General features: G+C 35.1%; 1 protein-coding gene across 1 annotated transcript; it reads left to right on the top strand.

Moving 5' to 3' along the window:
- The first annotated feature begins 907 nt into the window (after positions 1 to 907).
- Positions 908 to 7,693, top strand: LOC122972991. The gene is made up of 5 exons (XM_044340437.1): positions 908 to 1,568; positions 2,242 to 2,548; positions 2,625 to 2,933; positions 5,142 to 5,231; positions 6,602 to 7,693. The coding sequence occupies exons 1-5, from the start codon at positions 1,092 to 1,094 to the stop codon at positions 6,694 to 6,696; spliced, it is 1,278 nt and encodes a 425-aa protein (XP_044196372.1). The 5' UTR covers positions 908 to 1,091; the 3' UTR covers positions 6,697 to 7,693.
- The last annotated feature ends 8,797 nt before the right edge of the window (positions 7,694 to 16,490 follow it).

Genomic DNA, 16,490 nt, shown 5'->3' with positions numbered 1-16,490 from the left:
GCTGTAAATGTTTCTGACACATAAAACTCTTACTATGTGCCAATTTTAGTGGTAATAACACAAATAAACAACAAAATGAAGGAAGCAGGTGAAAAAAGATGACTTTTGCTCTTTCTTTTTCATACACTCGATAGCCTATCTTACATTTTCTTTGAGTAAAACATATATTTCTTTAAGTCAAGAGGATTTCTACAAATCAAAACTTGTTTCTCAAAGTTTAAAGTCTGTCTCCTGGTAAAGAGACCCTCATTTACTGACACACACATATAAGTTAATGCTGATCTGAACCTTTGATTTCAATAAATGACGTGAAGGGTAGTGTTGCACCAATCTGACAGGAATGTTTGCTATTTCAAGGTTTCGGTTTTGATTTTCATCACATTCAGGTTTGCTTTGGGCAGTGTTGATATAATTCAGTTAAACAGTTGTCAGTCCTGTCAGACTGCTGTCGGGCTCATAAGGAGATCATCTTTGTCAATTAATTATGGCTCCATATACAGGACTCTCCCTCTGTTTTCTCTTGTGGATTTTCTCTCCAGCAGCAGGAAAAGGTGAGCAGTGAGATGCAGGTGTTTCATGCATGTTGAATATTAGATTATAAACAGAAAATATAGAAGAAATCTCACTTCACATAAACTGTACTTGTAAATATTTGGTCATGCGCAGACACAGCCTGTATTTAAATAAGAATATGATCCAAAGTAGTGCATCTGTACATGTGCAAGTACTTCAAATACAGTTGGAAAGAAACATATTTCTCACATAAAGGTTGTGATGTTGATAATACAGTTTTTTTTGCATGTAGATAATTCAAAAATATATGTAAAAATATTCATTAGTTTTTGGAAAAATGCTGCTTCACTGTTATTATTTAATGTAAGTATTAAATGCAACATAAAGAGTTTAAAGTTAAAATACAATTTTTTTCTCATAATTATCATTGTAAATTATGTTAACTACTTTTGGAAATTGTAAAGAGTAGTTTAAAGAGCCTTTTACGCAAATTGTGAACAGTTAAAATCATCAGCAGATCATTTGACAAAATAAATCTAAATTAAAGGTCCACTACTAACTTTTACCTGCAGAAAAGCATGTTTGGTTGTGAAAGTGGAATCTCATTGGAAAAAAAGGCTTTATATCTTAATTTAAATGTGTTTTCCTGTATGCGTTTGTTCCCAGAGTTCACTGTCACTTGTATGAATTCAGAGGAATGTGTGCTACCGTGTCAGTTCCAATCTGATGGCAAAGGTGTGAGGATCATGTGGCACAAGAAGGAAGCTGTGGTGAGCTGCACGCGCTACGGCAACACCAGTTTTGTCATTGGCCACGACTCACAGGCCGATGAGTACAAAGGAAGAACAGGCCTGTACACTGACCAGGTCCTGAAGGGAAACGCTGCACTGCTGTTGAGAAACGTCACTACACAAGACCAGGGCAACTACGTCTGCATCACTATGACCGAACCTCGCACCGAGTCTAGCATCATCTCTCTTGTTGTAAAAGGTACAAACTGCTGTGAGGAGGAGTCATATTTTTGTCATGTTTTGGCAACTAATGATTATTTTCATTATCAGTTAATCAGTTGATTATTTTCTCGACTAATCATTAAGTTGTCTGGTGCATAAAATGTCAGAAAATGGTGAAAAATGTCGATCACTGTTTCCAAAAGCCCAAGATGAGGTCATCACATGTCTTGTTTTGTCTCAACCAAAAATCCACAACCGAGGACTAAAGAAACCAGTAAATATTCACATTTGAGAAGCTGGAATCAGAGAATTTGGATTTTCTTTTAATTACTTCAAACAATCTAAATTATCAAAATATTTGCCGATTAATTTGATAGCTGACAACTAATCGATTAATCGACTAATCATTGCAGCTCTATTATTGTTCAGAGGCCATTTTTTGAAGATTCTTACCAGGAAACATCTCATTAGTTGCTAGTAATTGCCTGTCTAATTGCTCGATGCTTTGGAAAATGAAAGACTGTCTACATTTATCAAAATAACAGCTGTATGACATCCTTTGGTTTCTTGCTATTCCACATATCAACAGTTAATGACTGTCATGTACTGCAAAAAGCTTGCAAAGTGCCAATAAAAGGAAACTGTGAGCCAATGTAAACAATACAGATTTTGTGAATATTTTTTTTAAAAAAAAAAAGCTTTGCTAAGTTCTATGAGGGTTTAAATTCCTTCAACATGTTTGTGAAGACCTAATGACTGAAATTTAAATGTCAAATTAAACCTCTACAGAGCACCTTTAACAAAGTTCTGTTTCGTAGCTCTGGTCCAAGAGGTTGACATTGAGTTCAGTGGTGATTCAGTCACCTGTAGAGCTGAAGGTTTCTACCCTGCTCCGAACCTCACCTGGTCTACAGATCCTCCAAGTGATCCTGGACTCCTCAAGGACAAAACAAAGAGCCAGAAAACCCGACTCGGCTTGTATGACATCGAGAGTTCACTAATGCTGAAGGAAAACACTCAGACTTACATTTGTCGTGTATCCAGCGACACCAACAAAAAAACAACCTTCCTGAAGCATGAAGGTAATGAAGTTTTGTATTTTTGGTATAAAGTTAACTTTGCTGTACACAAACCATCATGTTTTACTCTTTATTGTAGCTTCTATCCAGGCCTGTCCAGGCCGCGACATGATGCTTCCCTGCAGTTTTCCTCACAGTGTCCTTCAAAACTTTAAGCTCACCTGGAGGTTCGGACGCTCAGATCCAATCCTCTCGATCAGCGTCACTAATCAGAAGTCTCAGGTAAAGGTTTGGGATCATTGGAAGCTTCATGTCCCCAACGACCTTTCAGCATCGAGAAGCCTGAAGCTGCACAAACTGAAGTCAGAGCACCAAGGAACCTTCATCTGTGAGGTCAGCACACCTGAGGAGAAGTACATCACCCAGACTGACGTCACCTTAACTGCAAGTAATGACACCATCACTGCTATTTATAAACCACATTCATTATGTTACAGGAATCTTAATAGTTGACTCTGTAGTGAGCAGTTAATTGAGATTTTGGATACTTTGTGTCATACTGCAACATGACTTTTATTTTTGCATCTTTAAAATGAGAAGCATGAAATGCTGGTGGGATTGTTAGCAGAAGGCACAGGTGGTGGAAGAAGTGAAGATTGATTTGATTTATTGATCGAGACAGTGTGCAGTTTTAAACATTAAAGATGCACTACACCGGAGTTAGCTCGAAGCTAATTTGCATCCGTAGTCCCCCACAATCAAAAAATACAACAGCACAACAACAAACAGAACAAAGCAAAGAAAAAAAAACAAACAGAATACACCATACAAAATACAAAATACAAAGCTACACACAGCACATCACATACACACACAATGTCAATTAGAAATTAATAATGTAAACTAGAGTCAGTGGTCACGTAGCTGATTGGTCTTTAGTAGATTTATTTAATTTGGCCTTGAATGCATTGATAGAACTACAGTTCTTCATATCATCAAGCAGGACTTTCCACTGAGTTGTGGCTTTCACAGACAAAGCTGACTACCTTAATGCAGTGCGACAAAATGATACAATCTTGTATAGAGGATATTCTGGAGGATCTAATAGAACTTACTGAGCAAGTCTACATAAAGTCACATAGTGGAGCAGGGGCCAAACCATTTAACACTTTATAAACTAGGCACAAATTTGAGAATAATCTAAAATTGTCAAAGCTCAGTAAATTGTATTTCTCCAGTACCCTACAGTGATGGAGATGCATTGGCTTTTTGTCCAGAGTTTTTAGAGTTTGTTTGTATAAGGACTCAAGAGGTTTTACAGCTGTTTCTCCAGCCTGCCCCCAACATGTGATGCAATAAGACATATGGGAAAGAATCATAGCTGCATAAATATCTTGGCTGCGTCCAAAGAGAGACAGTTTTAAATATGTCTAAAATTTGCTAAGTTGTACTTGGTTTTAACTGTTTTTTTAACATGTTTCTTAAAGTTCAAATTTGGATCCAGTGTCACACCAAGATATTTAAAATCATTAACTATGTCCATTTTCTCACTTTTGATGAAAATATCAGCGTTAGGAGGTTGTACCATAGTTTTAAAGAAAAACATACCTTTTGTCTTGTTTACATTTAGACTCAGACATGATTGATCAAACCAATGTGTGATCCTTTCCAATGCAATTGTTAGATTAGCAGCAGCTAAAAGTAAAACTAAGTAAAAGTAGTAATAACACAGTACAGAAATACTCTGTTACAAGTAAAATTCATGTAATCAAACATTTACTTAACACAAATGTGTTTGCATAAAAATGTACTTAAAGTACCAAAAGTAAAAGTACTAATCTTACAGAATGGCCCATTTCAGACTAATGATAATTATTTTATTGTATTGTAATTATTGATGCATGAATGTGTATATCACTGTGTTGTTTCCACAGTCCATATTGTGTTGTACATGCCTCCAGAACATAGATTCATACATACAAAAACACATATACATACAAATTCATTACATACATGCAGACAAAAAGATTACAATACATAGCTGATCTTGTGATTACTGAACAATGGAATTGAATTACTTTATATACTGCTGGGTAGTTTATGAATTTCATCCAGGGGATCAAGTCTTCAGTTATCTCAGCCTTAAATAATAAATCACAATAGATCTAGTGGATTATATTTATGTATTATTAATACATATTAATAATATATTAATATTAATACATAAATCTGCAAAGAACACAGAGCTGCTTGCATGGCTGTAGATTCTTAGTCTTATTACATTTCTGTTAGTGTCGCAATAAAACATAAACAGTATATACAACATGTTTATTGGTGAACTTTAGCTCAAATATCAACCTACCAACACTAGAGGTTAAGATAATCACCAACTGGCTCCAACTCTGTACTTAATGCAAAGAAATGTGTTTGATGTTGAAAGAAAGCAATTAAGCTTAATGTATTTCCCAAAATGTCAAATTATTCCTTTTCCCACAGTCCACGAAACCTAAAAGTTATCTTTGCAACGACTAACCCGGACATCAACCCAGATGATCTGTGATGTTTTACTCCAAACAGTTTAGAGAAGAAACAGATTTAAGGCTGGTTGGGAATATGCTGATATTTTTCAGTAATGTGTGTCTAATTCCCTTTTCAGAGTGTAAAGAGAACATCTACATCTCCATCATCATCATACTAAGTTTCTGCCTGTTTCCTTCCTTTTTTATACTGGGGCTCTTTTGCTTCTGTGAGTAACTGAACTATTTTCTTAAAGAAACAAACTGAAGCTTAGTCACACCATGAGCATAAAAGAGAGGAGCTTAATGTTGTGGTTTGACCTAGAAATTGACCCTTTCCGTTCATGTAATGTCAAATAAAGAAAGTTTTGTTTTTGTTTTTTTGAGGGGGAACAGTTTCAAAATTCATATATTAATATTAACACCAAACCAAATGTTACCAGTAATTATCTGCTTTGCCCTCCATCAGTAACTATCTATATCTAATAGACACCATTTAACACTATACAGCATTTAATAGCAATATTAACCAAGAAAAAGTTAGTGAGTTTTTTTTTTTAACTCAGCTGATTATTTAAGTAAAGAAAGCTCACAAACATGTAGTACTACTCAAAGCAATTACTTTTCCATTTGAATTTCTGTCTTTATGTCTCATTAAACTAAATAAATCTTACATTTATTCTCATTCACATGATAATTTTAATGATACATAAACTAAAAAATTCAACCTCAAAATTGCCTTTAAACTCAGGGGTTACGTTAGCATGTTTGCATGTTAGCTAGCAGCACTATTGATTATTTAAGTAAAAATTCTCACAAAAACGTAGTGCTACTCAAAACGCAAATAGTTTAATTCAATTTTTTTTGGCCTTTTTATGTTTTTAATGGATGAGTTTCAATTTTTCAAGTCTGTCTAAAAACAACAGAAAAAATGAACAGTGAAACCTGTTTTTCTTGCTGTAATCATTCCTCCTGTTCATACTGACCATTAGAAGATCCCTTCATAATGTATTTACAATGGAAGTGATGGGGAACAAAGTCCCCCAAAATCCAAAGTCCATAGTCCTTCTTCTGTGCCAAAATGTATTTAAACAAAGTTTATCTGAAGCTAATATGAAGCTTCTGCGTCCAAATGAGTCAAATCAAGTAGATATCTTTCAATGTTACAGTCTTTTTAGTGCCAAAGTTCCTCTTTTTGTTACTATACTTCCACCTGCAGCTCAACAGGGAAACACTGTCCGAGGAAACACAAAGTGGGAATTTGATGCTAAAAAGACTGTAAATGTGTCAGATATCCACTTGATATGACTCAGACTGCTGAAGCCTCATATAAGCTTCACATCAACTTTTAAATGCATTTTTGCATAAAATGACTGTGTGGACACACTGTGGATTTTGGCCTCCATCACTTCCATTGAAAGCACATTTGAAGGATCGTTTAATATCCAGTATGACCAGGAGGAATGATTACAGCGAGGAAAACCTTTTTCACTGTTCATATGGACACCTGACCGTTGTTTTAAGACACACTTGAAACACTGTGAACCTGCCCTTTAAGTCAAAGTTGAACTTGTAACACTGAACTGTTATTTTCTCACAGACAAGATTATAAAGAGACAAAGGATGAGAAGAAGAAGAAGAAGAGATGAAAACGCTGAGGGTTTGAATGTCGAAGTGAACCCAGCTGACGGATAAGATTTGATTAAACAGAAAGACTTGTTATTGCAGCAGCAGACGGTAATAAGGAAATTTTGATTTCAATTTTGATAATTATTAAGAATTAATATTAAAGAAAAAACATCTTTATGCATCTTTATGTAAAATATGATTCATATGTAATTTATGATCTTCAACAGTTTGTTTCTCTTTCATTTTTCAACAATGACACTCAGTTTGAGGACGGTAAACCTGCTGTAACAAATCATTTGTGAGACTGTAAATAAGTAGTGTACATATTGTGTTCTTGCTTTGAATTTAAGTTAACTGTATTAATTACATTTTCTTACTATTGTTTTATTCTTGTACACATTTTATAAACCTGTTAAAAGTCCTGCACACAGGTTATTTCATTTATTTTGGCTGATTTGACCTCTTCTCATGACTGTTTTATTGACATCCCCTTTACCCTCCTGTTCGCTTTGTTGCAGCTGTTCTGGTAGAACAAACCACACCTTGATCATTCTTTTATTGCCTGACGTCAGGTGATCTCACGTCATCTCCAGTATGGCTGCACCACATTCCACCTGAGCAGAGGTCCAACAAGTATAAATGAAAACACCTGAGTGGGTGTGCAGGGCCTTAAAGGAAACTGGATTATAAAGTTGTTTTTCCCTTCTTTTTTATCAACATGAAATGGAGAACAAACAAACAAAAAAAACAACAAGAAGCTATTTGGCTATTTAGCAAAAGATATTTTGCCTCTGTTATGTTTTTTAACCTGCAGTGAAAAAGAATGAGCCCCTTTATTTGTCACTGTGGTTAAAAACTTCATCCTGCTCTTTTTTCTATAAACATACACGTGTCATAACTGTTAAATGATCCTGTGACTGTTTACTTCTGTAATTTTATAATTCTGAATAAAATTTTAAAGGTTTGTAATTGAGTGTGGGATGTGTAATCTCTTAAAAGCCCATCTGTTGGCAAACTGTTAGAATGTAATAATGGACTGTAAAGAAAATCACAAGCGATCAGTTCAATGATCAATACATCAACAGGCTGATTTTTTTTGTACATATATATATATATATATATATATATATATATATATATATATATATATATTACCATTTCATAATAAGTCAATCACATTTATGGGGAGTAAATCATACAACTAGTAACATAACAATGTATGTCTCCCCTAATTCAGTTTCTACATCTGTACCTTCCCCATCATTTAAATCCAATCATTGATAGGTGTAATGTTCAACATGTAATGTTATTTTCATTCGTTGCAAAATATCCTGCCTCAGACATATCATGCTGTGTGGTTACATTAAAAGTTAATTGTACTGTTTAAATGAAAGATACTAAAGTTTTAATATCTGGAACATCAATTTCAGTTTAAACTAGAAGAGTGCAGTCAGTAGAATGCAGATGTCCGCCAGGTGTTTTTGATAAAGGGTTTTTGTATAGTCTCAGTTTTCTTTAAGATGCATAGAATAGTGTAATGGTATTATAACCAAGCATCCTGGGTTCCCCTAACTGTATAAACTAAATAAGGAAACAATAAACGGGGCGATAAGTCCAGACATTTTAAACAATTTAGAACATTTTGTTGTAACACACCACACAAACTAAAACCCCTCCCTTCCTCCTCCTCCCCTCCCAAACAAGGAAGAGTTGAATCTCACTCAATTGTCCCTCCCAGCACCCTTACAGTCAAGATGGTGGCGAAGCTAACAAAAACGGGGATTTATTCATCTCATATCATGCCTAACTGTAGTGGATCATAACATATTGGGTATGGAATTAATCTGCAGATGCTCCAGTTCAAGATTAATCTTTTCTATGGATGTCAGTTTTTGAGCCACAACAAAGGCCAAAATGTGGCCTTTTACTGCAGGTGTTGAGCACTTGCAGGCTCTACTAGCCGGTTAAGAGGAGTGAGGAGTCAGCAGTCAATGGTGGTATAAAACAGGTTTAAACAGGTTTTCAACAATTTTGAATAACTGCAACCACGAGAGGTCCTCGAGCATACAGTCATAAATGTGCACAAAAAATATTAGGCTGATGGGTCCAGTAGTATGTGAAATAAGCTGCGTACAGATACACACATGACCAAAGGTATGATCTCCTTCCAGACTTACACCTGGAAGGAGAAAATCCAGTTTCAGTCCGGTTCCATATGCTCAGAAATGTTTCTCCTTTTTGTCTACAGTGGAGCTGAAATCACTGCAGGGAAATCTCTCTCAGTAAAAGTCAGAGTTACCATTTACTATAACACATAACAATATTTGCTTCCTTGTGTTTATCTTTCAAGATCAAATCTGCTCAAACCAGTCAGACAACTTTTTAAACATAAAGACAAAACGGATGCTAACATCTGCAGAAAGGATCTCAGTTTCATTTAGTTTATGGTTAGGGTTAACTTTTTTTATCCTCAAGTGCAGTTTTTATTATGATCTTTAATACTGGAAGTCTGTTCGTAAATCTTTTACTACAGTAAAAATATCAACACCACAATGGAAGAAAACAAACTTTTTACTGGAAGTGTTTTCCATTAAAATGTGCTCAAGTCAAATTTCTAATGAAAAGCACCGATCGTGAGAAACAGTTGTAATGTAAATGTATTTCTTTGTTATTTTGTATTAAATGTTTATTTTTTTGTGCTTAATGTCATTTTTATTTTATATTTTTATTGTGTTTTTCTCTTTTAATTTAATTCATTATTTTTGTATTAATACTATTTTAAAATGCATTATTATAGTTTGCATTTTTATTTTATTTATTTTTGTTTGTTAGCTCAAACAGTAATGCTGCCTGTGTAAATCATATGAAATGAAAGTACTGACAATTAAGATGAACTTTGTCAGTATCTGCCCAGCAGGGAGCGCTGCAACCCCATCAGTTAGTCAGTCCATCTACAAAGGGAAGACCTTCAAACCTGTAAATTCAGGTAAATAGTTGTCAGTCCTGTCAGACTGCTGTCGGGCTCAGAAGGAGATGGTTTTTGTCAGTTAATTATGGCTCTATATACAGGATTCCCCCTCTGTTTTCTCTTGTGGATTTTCTCTCCAGCAGCAGGAAAAGGTGAGCAGTCAAATGCAGGTGTGTCATGCATGTTGAATACTAGATTATAAACAGAAAATATTGTAGAAATCTCACATCACATAAAATGTATTTGTAAATATTTGGTCATGTGTAGACAGCCTGTGAGCTACAGTCAAGAGCACATCATATACACCCACAATGTCAACTAGAAATTAATAATGTAAACTTGTCAAATTAAAAGCAAGAGTGTTTGCGTTCACGAGAAGACGATGAGATAAAATTTAGAGTCAGTGGTTACAGAGCTGAGTGGTTTTTAGCAGATTTTTGAATTTGTTTTTAAACATACTGATTGAACTGCAGCTCTTCATATCATCAGGCAGGACTTTCCACTGAGTTGTGGCTTTCACAGACAAAGCTGTCCAAATGCAGTGCGACGAAATGGTACAATCTCATATAGAGGATATTTTGGAGGGTCTAATAGAACTTACTGAGTGAGTGAACACAAAGTCACATAGTGGAGGAGGCAAAACTATTTAAAATTTTGTAAACTAGGCACAAATTTTAGAATAATCTAAAATTGTCAAAGCTCAGTAAATTGTGTTTCTCCAGTACCCTACAGTGATGGAAATGCATGGGCTTTTTTTCTATAGTTTTTAGAGTTTGTCCAACACAGTTTATGACAGTTTATGATATTAATATGGAAATATAATATAGAAACGAATCTATGAATGGATTCATAATCTGTAAAGCAAACAATTTATTTGGGGGAGCACTCAGTACTTTTTTTGTTCATGGGAATGATAACACATGAACCTCTGATCTTTGAAATAAAATGGGTGGTGGAGGTTCATAAAATTTGTTTTTTTAACATAATTTAGTTGCTTTTATTTTGTTTTGTGTCTTTATTTTCTTTTGTTTTTATCTCAGGAATGCTTAAAGCTCACAAATCAACACGTTATATCTGGTTTGTTTAATCTGTACAAAAATAAGTGTATAAAGTGTATAAATGTCTATTTGCCATTAAAACTGTCAGTGTTTGTAGAAGGATTTAGTTACCTTTGGACAGAACGAGGCTAGCTATTTCCAGTCTTTATGCTAAACTAAGCTAACTGGCTGTTGGATGTAGCTTCATATTTACCAGACAAACTTGAAAGATGCATCAGTCTTCTCATTTATCTCCTGGCTAGAAAGTAAATAAACTTATTTCCCAAAATGTCAAACTTTGCCTTTGATGCATATGTGAAGATGAAGTACAGGACAGGAGAGGTATTTTGAGATTTAGCAAAATGATTTCCACACAGATATCTTCTTCTACCACATGACCTACTAGGATTACTCATAAACTAATGCAAACCAATTCTCATGAGCCTCAGCTGGAAAGTTTTAAAACTGTAGGCTGTGACTATCCAACAATAGTCACTTGGTACTGAAGGCTGTAATGTGTACCAAACACTCCCCAAACTGTTCAATCATCTTGCAACAACAGTTAACAACAGTTTATCCTCTTTATTCACTCTGTTTCTGTGATATGATGCCCTCAGAGAAGTTTTTCACTTATCTGAATACTTGTGAGCAGTTTGTTACCTGCAGAAAAGCATGTTTGGTTGTGAAAGTGGAATCTCAGTGGAAAAAAGGCTTTATGTCTGTATTTAAATGTGTTTTCCTGTTTGCGTTTGTTTCCAGAGTTCACCGTCACGTGTCTGAATTTGGAGGAATGTGTGCTCCCGTGTCAGTTCCAATCTGATGGCAAAGGTGTGAAGATCATGTGGTACAAGAATAGGGTCGTGGTGAGTTGCACACGCCATGGCAACACCGACTTTGTCAAGGGCCACATGTCACAGGCCAATGAGTACAAAGGAAGAACAGCCCTGTACAAAGACCAGGTACTGAAGGGAAACAGCACACTGCTGCTGAGAAACGTCACTACGCAAGACCAGGGCAAATACGTCTGCATCACTATAACCGAACTTGAGTCCAAAGAGTCTAGCATCATCTCTCTTGTTGTAAAAGGTACAAACTGCTGTGAGGAAGTCATATTTTTGTCATGTTTTGGCAAGTAATGATTATTTTCTCAACTAATCATTAGTTGTTTGATCCATAAAAATCCAAAAACGTTGATTACTGTCCCAAAGCCCAAGATGACATCATTGTATCTTGTTTTATATCAACCAATAGTCCACACCCCAAAGATATTCAGTTTACTTTGATAGATTAAAGAAACCAGAAAATATTCACATTTGAGAAGCTGGAATCAGAAAATTTTGATTTTTTTTCTTAATTACTCCAAACAATCTAAATTATCAAAATAGTTGCTAATGAATTTGATAATTGACAACTAATCTATTAATCAGCTTATAATTGCAGCTCTATTATTGTTCTGAGGCCATTTTTTCAAGATTCTTACCTGGAAATATCTCATTAGTTGCTAGTCATTGCCTGTCAAATTGCCCGATGCTTTAGTAAATAAAATTGGAATTTAAGTCTAATTTAAGACTGGCTACATTTATCAAAATAACAGCTGTATGACATCCTTTGGTTTCTTGCAATTCCACATATTAACAGTTAATGACTGTCATGTACTGCAAAAAGCTTGCAAAGCGCCAATAAAAGGAAACTGTAAGCCAATGTAAACAATACAGATTTTGTGAATATTTAAAAAAAAAAAAAGCTTTGCTAAGTTCTGTGAGGGTCTAAATTCCTTCAACATGTTTGTAAAGACCTAATGACTGAAATTTAAATATCAAATTAAACCTCTACAGAGCATCTTTAACAAAGTTCTGTTCCGTAGCTCCAGTCCGAGAGGTTGACGTTGAGTTCAGTGGTGATTCAGTCACCTTTAGAGCTGAGGGTATCTACCCTGCTCCGACGCTCACCTGGTCTACAGATCCTCCAAGTGATCCTCAACTCCTCCGTTACAAAACAAAGAGCCAGAAAACCCGACTCGGCTTGTATGACATCAAGAGTTCACTGATGCTGAAGGAAAACACTCAGACTTACATTTGTCATGTATCCAGTGACACCAACAAAACAACAATCTTCCTGAAGCATGCAGGTGAAAAATGAAGTTTTGTATTTTTGGTATAAAGTTAACTTTGCTGTACAAAAACCATCATGTTTTACTCTTTGTTGTAGCTTCTATCCAGGCCTGTCCAGGCTGCGACATGATGCTTCCCTGCAGTTTTCCTCACAGTGTCCTTCAAAGCTTTAAGCTCATCTGGAGTTTCGGACGCTCAGATCCAATCCTCTCGATCAGCGTCACTAATCAGAAGTCTCAGGTAAAGGTTTGGGATCATTGGAAGCTTCATGTCCCCAACGACCTTTCAGCATCAAGCAGCCTGAAGCTGCACGACCTAAAGTCGAAGCACCAGGGAACCTTCACCTGTGCGGTCAGCACACCTGAGGAAATATACGTCACCCAAACTGACATCACCTTAACTGAAGGTAATGACACCATCACTGCTGTTTATAAACCACATTCATTATGTTACATGAATCTTAATAGTTGACTCTGTAGTGAGCAGTTAATTGAGATTTTGGATACTTTGTGTCATACTGCAACATGACTTTTATTTTTGAATCTTTAAAATGAAAAGCATGAAATAATGGTGGGATTGTTAGCAGAAGGCACAGGTGGTGGAAGAAGTAAAAAGAGTAAAGTAGTAAAGTAATACCACAGTATAGAAATACTCTGTTACAAGTAAAATTCATGTAATCAAACATTTACTTGAGTAAAAATACAAATGTGTTTGCATAAAAATGTATTTAAAGTACCAAAAGTAAAAGTACTGGTTTTACAGAATGGCCCATTTCAGAATAATGATAATTATTTTATTGTATTGTAATTATTGATGCATGAATGTGTACATAACTGTGTTGCAGCTAGAAAAGGTTTGTCTACTATTAAGATAGATAGATAAACACATATACATATTACAACAATTACTTTATATACTGCTGGGTAGTTGTTTTTTTTCACCACAGGGATCAATTAAGTCTTCAATTATCTTAACCTTGAATGATACATCATAATGTATTTAATATTTTGTATTATTAATATTAATGTGAAAAATAACTAGTAACTTCCCCGATCAAATAATTGCAGTGGAGTAAAAACTGCAATATTTTCTTGTATTCATGACATGTAAACTAGTTTTTTAACAGAGCTGCAAGCATGACTGTAGACTCTTAGTCATGTTACATTTCTGTTAGTGTCGCAATAAAACATACATAAACAACATGTTTATTGGTGAACCGGACATCAAATGATCTGTGATGTTTTACTCCAAACAGTTTAGAGAAGAAACAGATTTAAGGCTGGTTGGGGAAATGCTGATATTTTTCAGTAACGTGTGTCTAATTCCCTTTTCAGAGTGTAGAGAGAACATCTACATCTCCGTCATCAGCGTACTGAGTGTCTGCCTGTGTCTGTCCTTTGGGGCGCTAGTGTACCTTCCCTTTAAAGGTGAGTAATTCAACTAGTTTATTAAAGAAACAAACTGAAGCTGAGTCACACCATGATCATAAAAGAGAGGAGCTTAATGTTGTGGTTTGACCTAGATCCTTTCCGTTCATGTAATGTCAGATAAAGAAATCGCTTAATAGACAATTATCTAATGAGATACAGTTATATGATAGACATGTTGTAGGAAGCATTGTTTAAAACATTTGATCAAATAGCATCACATCTGGGTTTTTATTCACCTTGAATTGTCGACTTCATAACATGAAGCATCAATGTTTGTCAGTGTTACCTTGACTTGAAGGACATTAAAAATAATAATTACGGTAACGTCTACATCACATGAACGCAGCATTGACATTCTGCTTTTCCGTTAAAATAATTATAACAAAAATCACTCTAACTGGCCTAATAGTATTGAATTTTTGGTTTTAATTCTTTTTTTTTTTTGAGGGAGAACAGTTTCTCAATGCGTATGTTAATGTTAACACCAAACCAAATGTTACGAGTAATTATCTGCTTTGGCTTCTGTGTTTATCATCAAACCGCCCTCCATCAGTAACTATCTAGAACTAATAGACACCTTTTAACACTACATAGCATTTAATAGCAATATTAACCAAGAAAATGTTAGTGAAAATACTTTAAACTCAGCTGATTATTTAAGTAAACCAAGCTCACAAACATGTGGCTCTATTCAAAACAATTACTTTTCCATTTTAATTTCTAATAATAACTAATAAAATCATATATTAACTTTTCACATGATCATTTTCATGATACATAAACTGTAAGAAATTCAACCTGCAAAGTGCTTTTTAAACTCAGGGGTTATGTTAGCATGTTAGCTAGCAGCGCTATTGATTATTTAGGTAAAGAAGGCTTACAAACATGTAGAGCTACTCAAAATGTTTACTTTTCTATCTGAATTTCTGCCGTCGTTTCTCATTAAACTAATAAAATCTTTCATTAACTTTTCACATGATAAATTAAACTCAGGGGTAACATTCGCTGGTTAGCCAGCCAGCACTGTTGATTATAGAAAGATTACAAACATGTAGCTACTGTTTCAGTCGTCCAAATGAGTCAAATCAAGTAGATATCTTTCAACGTTACAGTCTTTTTAGTGCCAAAGTCCCTCTTTTTGTTACTATACTTCCACCGCAGCTCAACAGGGAAACACTGTCCGAGGAAACACAAAGAGGGAATTTGATGCTAAAAAGACTGTAAATGTGTCAGATATCCACTTGATATGACTAACTCAGACTGCTGAAGCCTCATATAAGCTTCACATCAACTTTTAAATGACTGTGTGGACACACTGTGGATTTTGGCCTCCATCACTTCCATCGAAAGCACATTTTAAGGATCGTTTAGTATCCAGTATGAACAGGAGGAATGATTACAGCGAGGAAAACCTCTTTTACTGTTCATATGGACACTTGACTGCTGGTTTAAGACACACTTGAAACACTGTGAACCTGCCCTTTAAGTTGAACCTGTAACACTGAACTGTTGTTTTCTCACAGTAAGAAGAGACACAGAGAAAAGAGACATACCATGAGAACCAGGAGAGACGATAAGTTGTTGGATAAGTGAACACAGCTGACGGATAAGACTTTAATAAAAAGAAAGATGTGTCTTTGCAGCAACAAACAGTAATAAGATACAACAGAAAAAAACATCTTTATGCATGAATCAAACTGTGTCACATCCACATCAGTGTGTAAAAATATAATTACTATGTAATTTATGATTTTCAACAGTTTGTTTCTCTTTCATTTTTCAACGATGACACTCAGTTTGAGGACAGTAAACCTACTGTAAAAAATCATTTACAATACTGTAAATATGTAGTGTATATATTGTAGTGTTTTCGCTTTGTATTATTTAAGATTAATTTTATTAATTACATTTTCTTACTATTGTTTTATTCTTGTACACATTTTATAAACCTGTTAAAAGTCCTGCACACAGATGATTTCATGTATTTTGGCTGATTTGACCTCTTCTCATGACTGTTTTATTGACATCCCCTTTACCCTCCTGTTCGCTTTGCTTCAGCTGTTCTGGTAAAACAAACCACACCTTGATCATTCTTTTAGTGCCTGACGTCAGGTGATCTCACGTCATCTCCAGTAAATCTGCACCACATTCCACCTGAGCAGAGGTCCAACCAGAATAACCGAAACCACCTGTGTGGGTGTGCAGGGCCTTAAATGAAACTGGATTATAAAGTTGTTTTCTTCCTCTTTTTTATCAACATGAAATGGAGAACAAACAAACAAAAAAAGCAACAAGAAGCTATTTGGCTGTTTAA

This window comes from Thunnus albacares, chromosome 21, assembly GCF_914725855.1.
Source record: "Thunnus albacares chromosome 21, fThuAlb1.1, whole genome shotgun sequence".
Classification (NCBI taxonomy): domain Eukaryota; kingdom Metazoa; phylum Chordata; class Actinopteri; order Scombriformes; family Scombridae; genus Thunnus; species Thunnus albacares.
The sequence above is the reverse complement of the archived record's forward strand: the minus strand, read 5'-3'. Positions and strand labels throughout refer to the sequence as shown.